The sequence below is a fragment of the Prosopis cineraria genome, unplaced genomic scaffold (genome assembly GCF_029017545.1).
Source record: "Prosopis cineraria cultivar Desert tree isolate PC_DT_omini unplaced genomic scaffold, ASM2901754v1 PC896, whole genome shotgun sequence".
In the NCBI taxonomy this organism is placed as follows: domain Eukaryota; kingdom Viridiplantae; phylum Streptophyta; class Magnoliopsida; order Fabales; family Fabaceae; genus Prosopis; species Prosopis cineraria.
In genome coordinates, this window is record NW_026556221.1 from 7,121 (window position 1) to 15,483 (window position 8,363).

The 8,363-nt window shown below is 31.0% G+C and overlaps 1 protein-coding gene across 1 annotated transcript; it reads right to left on the reverse strand.

Annotated features, from left to right (window-relative positions):
* Window positions 1-374: 374 nt before the first annotated feature.
* On the reverse strand, window positions 375-1,307 carry LOC129298726 (uncharacterized). The gene has a single exon (XM_054937147.1). It carries the CDS (start codon window positions 1,126-1,128, stop codon window positions 802-804), a length of 327 nt encoding a protein of 108 aa, XP_054793122.1. The 5' UTR covers window positions 1,129-1,307; the 3' UTR covers window positions 375-801.
* Window positions 1,308-8,363: the final 7,056 nt, after the last annotated feature.

Genomic DNA, 8,363 nt, shown 5'->3' on the forward strand with positions numbered 1-8,363 from the left:
AGAGGACAACCATTAAAACTATTTGATAAATAAATGTGAAATATTATGTGTGTGTGTGTGTGTGTGTGTGTAGAATTTAGGGAGACAAAGGTTGGTGAAATAGAATTTAGTGGTCACTGTCTTATAAATTACTTGTTATTTACGTTGTGTGATATGTTAATGGAAAATATGCTGACATGAAAATACATTAACCTTGCATGATTAAAAATAAAAGGTAAAGGGGGAAAGAGCTTACGTGTACTGTTAGCTTAATCAAACTGAGTATAAGAGATGAGGATGAGATGACTTGTAGGTCAGCAAAAAGGTTAAAAGAGTTGGTACACACTTCACCAAAATTAATTTCATCGGCTCTAGCTCATGATTCTCTTACATACTTTTAAAAATATGAAAACTAACGTTGCAAATGGATCAAAGTAAAAGAATTGAGAACAACAAAATAAAATGATATGAACTACAAAAACACAATCAAAGTAGAGGGACTATTATTATATTTTGCCCGCTTAATATTGACAATCTGGAGAATCCCAACACTTACTTATTATTTTGAAAGTATATAAAATGCTTCTTCTTATGATGCAGATTCTGTTTTCTATTTTGGAACAAAAGTATTAAAATTAGGGGGAACAAATAATAAAGTGCAATCTAACAACAGAACTGAAAACTTTTCATATGTGCTTCGTACTAATTTTTAAAACTACATTAAGAGTTGAAAGGCAAAGATCTATGGGATACTTTCTAGTTTCAATCCCCTGCTAAGAAGATGGAGAGCCATCCAAGAGAGTCTTCAATTCATATTCGTATTTACGAGCGGTTTTCTGCAGAAGCGACGGCCTTGTGTCCTTGACCAGGGCTTGGACCTGAATGCTTCACCACTCCAATCTCTTGACCCCTTTCTAGCCAGTGGCCCTCACCCCGGCTCGGACCAGAGTTCTCGGTTCCCATCAAATTCTGAACCTTCGTCACCCTGTGGCCTGGACCAGGGCTCGGCCCTGACCCCTTCAATGTCCTGAATATCCCAACCACCTCTTCTTCTGGTTTCATCATTAATGGCCTTCCTTCTGATACACTCAGAAGAAGAACGACCACCACAATGAAGAAGGCCATGGATTTGAATCTTGCTCCATCCATGTTGAAAATCAAAGCTTGTTTAACTATATGTCTCAGGCTTTGATTTTGTTGCTGGACTGGGTTCGTGGGAGATCATATTTATAGTCGCTTAATGGCTCGGGGAACTAAACCAGATAAATCATTTTCTTGTTGCTTAGGAACCCACTAGCGAGGTTCTCGGATTGGAAAATGAAGTTGGAGTTGAATTTGAAAATGATAGTAGCTAAAAATGACATCTTATAATCACCAGTCAAATGGCTTTATAGTGTTAGTTTCTCATGCCGCCATGAGATATGACTAAACTGGATAACATTTGATGCAATTCATTAAAAATATCAATCCCTATTTTGCGTTCTCATATATATTTCATTAATTTGACCCTTTGGAAGAATCTCGTGTATCAAACTCTTTCAAAGAAAAGTCTCAACATGATGGCTTTGAACCTAACCTCCAAAGGGTAAAGTCTGAGTTTTAAGAGATAAGTATCACGGTATATGCTATTGCACTCACAAATAAAGAGACATCGTTCTAAGTTAGATTCTTAGATTCATCAGATAAAATAATCAACTTTTTTTTTTTTTTGCAGTTCCAGAAATATTGCTCTAATAAAATATACTTTAATTTCCTTGATTTTTATCGCGAAGAAGAGGGCCTTATTGAATTTAAAAAGGAAGGATTCGTGAGAAAATGACAAGCACGAGAAAGTACAATGGTCAATTTCATTTAGCTCATGCACGTAATTAAACGATGTGGACCACAGATGAGAAGCCACCAAAGTTCAGATATAAGTCAGTCCCGCTTCACAGATTCACACTACCTTTGCAGTAGTAATATTTCCTCTGCAAATCTCTCCCCATTTTAGTCTTCCTCCTATTTTTAGTCGGCGAACAGACGATTCGCTTTTGGGGAAAAAAAACATGTACATTTGAATAATTAATCTGTATTTGTGTGAAGTGTCTCTAGTCATATCCTATAAATCAATGTGTTTTTATAAAAGATAAAGGAATAATTAATTATTTGATCCTTATAGTTTTAACTTATCGTAACTCAATCACTAAACTTTAATTTGTTATAACTCAATCCTTAAAATTTTGACTCAGTTATAAATCAATTACTGAACTTTGCTTCTAGTAATTTAATTATTGAAATTTCAACTTCTTAAATATTGATCCTTATATTTTAAAAAATAAAATTATAAAGATTAAAAATATTTTAAAATTTGTTACTAATATTTTAAATTATTAAAACTTTTTAATCTTTATAAATATTAAAATTTTAAAATATTTTTAATCTTTATAATTTTTTTAAAATATAGTGTCCAATATTTAAGATATTGAAACTTCAAAAACTGAGTTATAACGAGTCAAAGTTGAGAGATTGAGTTATAATTAGATCAAAATTATAAGGATCGAATGATTAATTTTTTCAAAGATCAAATAAGGATTCATGTCTTTAAATTAAAGATACTTTTAAAAATATATGAAATTGAAATGTATATGGTTAAAGAAAGTGTTAGTTCGTGAAAACCCAATGTGCATTAAAGCATGTTAATTTTCACGAAAATGTTGTTTTACAGTTTTAGTGACCATTGATAAAAAGGTAGGGTGTTGGTTGAAAAAATAGATAAAAAAAGTGCTGATTAATAAAAAACTATCTATATTCATAACATGTCTTTTTAGTAAGGAATCAAGTTTTATTTTTTTCTAAAAGATTCTCACACCTAATTTTACTTTGAATGCAGAAGAGATAAAGCTAAATTATAATTTTATAAATTCCATTGTTATTTTGACTTGAATTTTTGAAATGTAACCCCATACTCAAGAATTTTTATTGTATTTAAAAAAAAATCATTAATTTAAGTTGCATTGAATGTTTGAAATAAGTAGAAGCCAATTAAGCCTAAAGGAATTGTTGTCCACACACATTCATACCCCCTTTCTACTTTCTTTCTCTCTCGTGCTTTAAAGAACCATTGTCAGCAATGGTGTTCAACAATCCATGTCATCAAATTTGCATGTACATATTTGCATCTTAAACTTCAATGAGAAAATTTCAATAATATCAAAGTCTTCAACTTAAAGATGAATAATATTATATTGAAAGCAATGTTGGTGCTTTGAGATGGACTTTTTTCTGCAGATCATTGTCTAATTTGGCATGCTGCAGATTGCTCCACACACACACACAGTGATAATTAGTTCTCAAATGCATGCTAAGCCAGAACTTTCAAGTTTCCAAGCAATTAAGTACATTGCATGTTCTGTAAAAAGTGCATTGCCAAAACTAGGAAAATCATAAAGTGAAATTAGTGGAGAGGCGTGAAAATAGAAGCACCTTTTTTTGAAAGCTCTAAGTATCAAAGAGGAAGTGTGCCAGGTTCACAAGTATTAATCAAATCTTTTAGAGATTCAGACGGTGCAGTATTTTAGATCTGAAAATGGCACAGGATCAACCCACCAAATTATAAATGGTCACATATCACTTCTCTACCTGGTACTTTCTTTTCTAACAGTCCAAATTTGGCACCATGAAGAAAAATAAAACACTAATTTTATGAAGACAAATCAACACGTGTTCACCACTCAGCATGTCGAAATTCTCTAGAGCTCATGATCAAATTCTTGAAAAGTTTATAAAGAAAAAGAACACAAGAAGCAAAAATGCGTGTACAATTTACATCATTTTTCTGTATCTTGTCTGATATCAACCAAAAAAAAAAAACAAAGAAAGAAAGAAAACTTAGAATAAAGAATCTTAGGACTTGTTTAGTTTCTGTTTCCATTTTTTTTAAAAAATTGTTTTATAATACAATTTTAAAAGTTTCTTTTCAATAAAAAATAAAATGAAAATCCATTTGATTATATTAATTTAAAAATAATTTTAAAATTAAAAAATAGATTGATAGTAATGATTATAAGTAGTTAATGATGATAATTTATGATAGAAATGAGTCAAAAAAACTGTAATTTTTAATAATTAAATGTAACGTATTTTAAAAATAAAAAATAACTAAAGTGACTTTAAGTTGTTTCTATTTTTTGTTCTTAAAAACAAAACTAATTTTAAAAAAATTAAATTAAAATACCTATTCAAACAAGTTTTTAAACTTTTTTTATTTTTAAAAATAAAAAAAACAGCTTTTAAAAACCGAAAGCAAAAGACTTTTGGAACTCCAAAACAAACACGCTAACAACTTTGTGGTAAACGATATTTGAAAATTTAAACTGTAAACGTGCCTAACAATTAGGAATTGACATGATCAAAATCTATCTTTAAGAACAGTTTTACTCAGTCCAGTAGTAACTCCAAATTGCCAAACTAACAAAGAAAGGCAATCATTAAATTAAAGTGTATAAAGTTATTCATCTTTCTATGAGTGCCTTTGAAATGATCAATTGGGTGAAGCAACTTTTCACGCCAATTAATTCAGTCCACACTGTGCTGGTCGCTGTCACTTAAACAAACATCAACTTTCAGAGCTCACGGTTGGGTGCTATTGGAGCCTAATTCTGAAACTTCAAGAAATTGTGGCAGATAGTGAATCAATTAAGAGGCCATTTCTTTGACTTCTCTTTATATAAGAAAATGAAAAGCTCTTATCAGTCTTTCCTTTTCTTTTCTTTTTTTCATGAGAATGTTACAGAAGAATCAAATCAGACGCAAAAATGTTGAAAATGACTTCAGAATATATAGCCAGCTTCACTTTCTTGTGCATCTAGAATTTAGATTGTAGTAAAACTAACCCTTGACTTTCAATAGTGAAACTGAAAACTAAATGGAATCTTCAAAGCTTTATTCTCTCCAAAATCATCCCATCATGCATGTTCAGTATATACTATTGGCATAGCTCATATACAAAAACACAGACACGCGCATATATATTGACATGTATTTTCATGTTAAAATTTAATTATTATTCTTATAGATTGCTCTTAGTTTGTATTTTGCAAGTTGTTAAGTTATCTAAATATAAATGGACTTGAATCGATGTAAATGTAAAAAAAAAAAGTGATATTGTATAAAGTTGTATTTAATAATTAATATATAATAATGAAAAAAAATCATAAATTTAAATACTGAAGTTTTGAATTAAAATGTAGTGTATTTTTTTATTATTATTATCCATTTGTTTTCTTCTCCTATTTCAGTCTCCCTGTTCCTAATATAAGTAAATAGGATTCAAATTTCTCAAAGTGCCGTGTAGGTTAAGAAAGGAAGAAAGGAGAGATTGATGACCTTTCTTTAAAGAATCTAATATACAGCTTGAGGCAAAAGGAAATGTCGCTTTGAAAGTTGAAAAATTGAAGGTGAGAAAGCAGCATTGAAGGGTGAGCAGCACAAGATTTAGTGTTAGCCAGCTGGCTTGATTTGTCAGGTTCTAATCTCCATATTATAATTTGTCAACAAATGCATGTTCATGATGTTCAAACCCTAGACAAATATGCTCAAAACCCTCCCATTTCTATCCTTTCTAAGCAAGAAATCTGGGATTTACACGTGCTTCTTTAATTTCATCAACCTCTGACTTGACTTAATGTACGCCATCTCCATTCTCCATGTTGCTCCTCACAAATCTGCCAGCTCACTAAATCCTTCACCATCAACCCTTCCATGCTGCAACTTGCATCCTGGGAACCTCGCCAGTCTAAAATAATTCTCCCACTTCAACTACTTATATATATAATGTTTGTTGTTTAGTTTACACGTGAATAGAAAATAAAGTCCATGGTACTGCTTGGTTTCTGTTTTCATTTATTATTTTTAAAAACTACTCCCTTCATTCGAAAATGTAAGGCATTTTTTATCGAATCTCATCCCCCAATAAAATAGTTACTTACTTTCAAACTAGTCACATATTTTTATATTTATCTCTATTAAATATCCTCTGATAAATATAAAGTTACTATTAATAGAGACATTTTTGAAAAAAGGTAATGATTATATCTCGAAATACTAAAAATATCTTACATTTTTTAATATTTAATTCCTCAAAAAATGTCTTATATTTTTTAACAGAGAAAGTATTTGGTAATACAATTTTTAAAATTATTTTTTAAAACAAAACAAAATAAGAATCTGTTTGATTACGTCAAGTAAAAATAATTTTAGAATTAAAAAATGGATTGATAGTAATGGTTATAAGTAGTTAATGGTGATAATTAATAATAAAAATTGATCAAGGTAACTATAATTTTTAATAATCAAATATAATGTATTTTAAAAACAAAAAAATGAAAAAATTATTTATTTTTTTAAAGCAAAAAATAAAAAAAGTTTTAAAAACAATTAAATGAAAACACTTATCCAAACATGTTTTTAAATTTTTTTTTCAAAAACAAAGAACAATTTTTAAAAATACAAAATAGATAGGCTTTATATATCCTTAGTATTCTTAACAAATAAATGTACTTAGACAACGTTTTCAATCACTAATATACCAGGTCTACGGTTTTTTTAAAGTCCATTGAAATATAGATAGATTGTGTGGTAGCTGTTGATTAAGATTGTACAAGGAAATTCTGTATAACTTAAGTTGGCTGAAATTCAAGCATGTAGTTCTATATATTATATTCACCATACCCTGCATGTTTCTGAATGTAGACCAAGCGACCAACCCTTCATATCAAACAGATATTTTGGCATTATTTCCAACTTAGTCAAACCCTAAGGACCTCTTTCCGTTATTTACTCGTTTCCTCAGCGAATTTCCGTCTCATTGAAGTGTGCACTTCCACTTCTTCGCTCCTGCTTATATAAACTACAAAAGTTGATTCCTTTAGTTACCGTACACTCCTACAATTGACTTCTCTCTGGTTCCAAAATTATGATCACTCTAGATGGAATGGGAAGGAACAAAAGGCGTTTCCCAGTTGGTGTTCTGGTTTTAGTTCTGTGTTTTCTTCTTCTTCACGTTCATTTACTTTCTGAGGTTGAAGCTCGGGCGTTGAAGGAGATGGAAAGAAGAACCTCCATTAATGTTGCAGAAATGAAGGATGATGGGCCAAGCCACGGTGGAGATCAAGCCCATTGGCCCGCAAGTGTTGAAGATGCCAGAATTCTAATACAACTTACCAATTCGGGTCCAAGCCCAGGTGTGGGACACTAGCTAGCTAGCACCACAATGACTGCCATTTTGAACTGAAAAATGATCTTGAAGATGCGTTCATGTGACAGTTTGGAGTCTTTTTTTTGTTGTCCTTTTGTTGTATGATTTGTTTAGATAACTTTAAATCACCAATGAATGTGGTTAAGACTAAATGCTAATATGTAGTTTTAGTCTTTTAATTTAAAGATCAGATCAATGTTTTCCCCCTTCTTCTTTTTTTTTCCACATTTGTTCTACAGGTTTTGTTATTAATATCATGTAACGATTTAATTATTAATGTCTGATGAGTCTTCCATTTCTCCCTCTCAATTTTGAGCAGCTTTTGAATAAATTCTTTATATGATAGCGACCAGCTGAGAAAAGCTTTGCTTTGTGATGGACTGGCATCAACAAGGGATTTTTGTTTTGATGGTAAATTCACAATCAATGTTCCTTCTGTGATTTTTTTGGTAAGAGAATGAGGGTTGAAGCCCAAAACAAAAGGACAATGTTCTTTATCTTCTTTTTTTCCTGTAAAAAGGTTATATTTATTTATTGACACTGATATATGTCAAGGTGTCTATAATAATAATAATAATAGAAGAAGAAGACAGGCCTCCCAACTCAGATAGTGGCTGTTCATAAATGTATTTATAGATTATTGGCTACCAATATCAGGGATAAAATGTGAGCTCATACTTTATTGATATATAAATTATGAGTGGCATGGTTGGAAAATTGATGGATTGATATAATTATTTAATTGAAGTAGATGCAAAATATTCTCTCATAAAAAGAAAGAACTTCATGGTTGCATAAATGTAGCCTTTTTGGGCCACGCCCATTAGACAAAGGCCACGGCCAGTAATTAGTAAGAATCCCATAATTCTCACATAGACCCCCCTGAGGGAGTGGGGAGCATTATCTTGGTTCGTACTTAGAAAAATGGATGTAAACTTTAAAAGAGTTGAAAACTTAAATGCTCTGTTTGGTTGGAAAGAAAATATAAGAGGAAAGAAAATATGGAGAGAAAATAGGAGAGAAAACAGATTTTTCCTTGTTTGGATAGGGAAGAAAAATGAGAGGAAAGAAAAAGTGGGAGGAAAATAGGGTGTGGGATTTACTATTTTTTCCTTCCGACTCTTCTTTCCAAAAGTAGAGAAATTTTGAA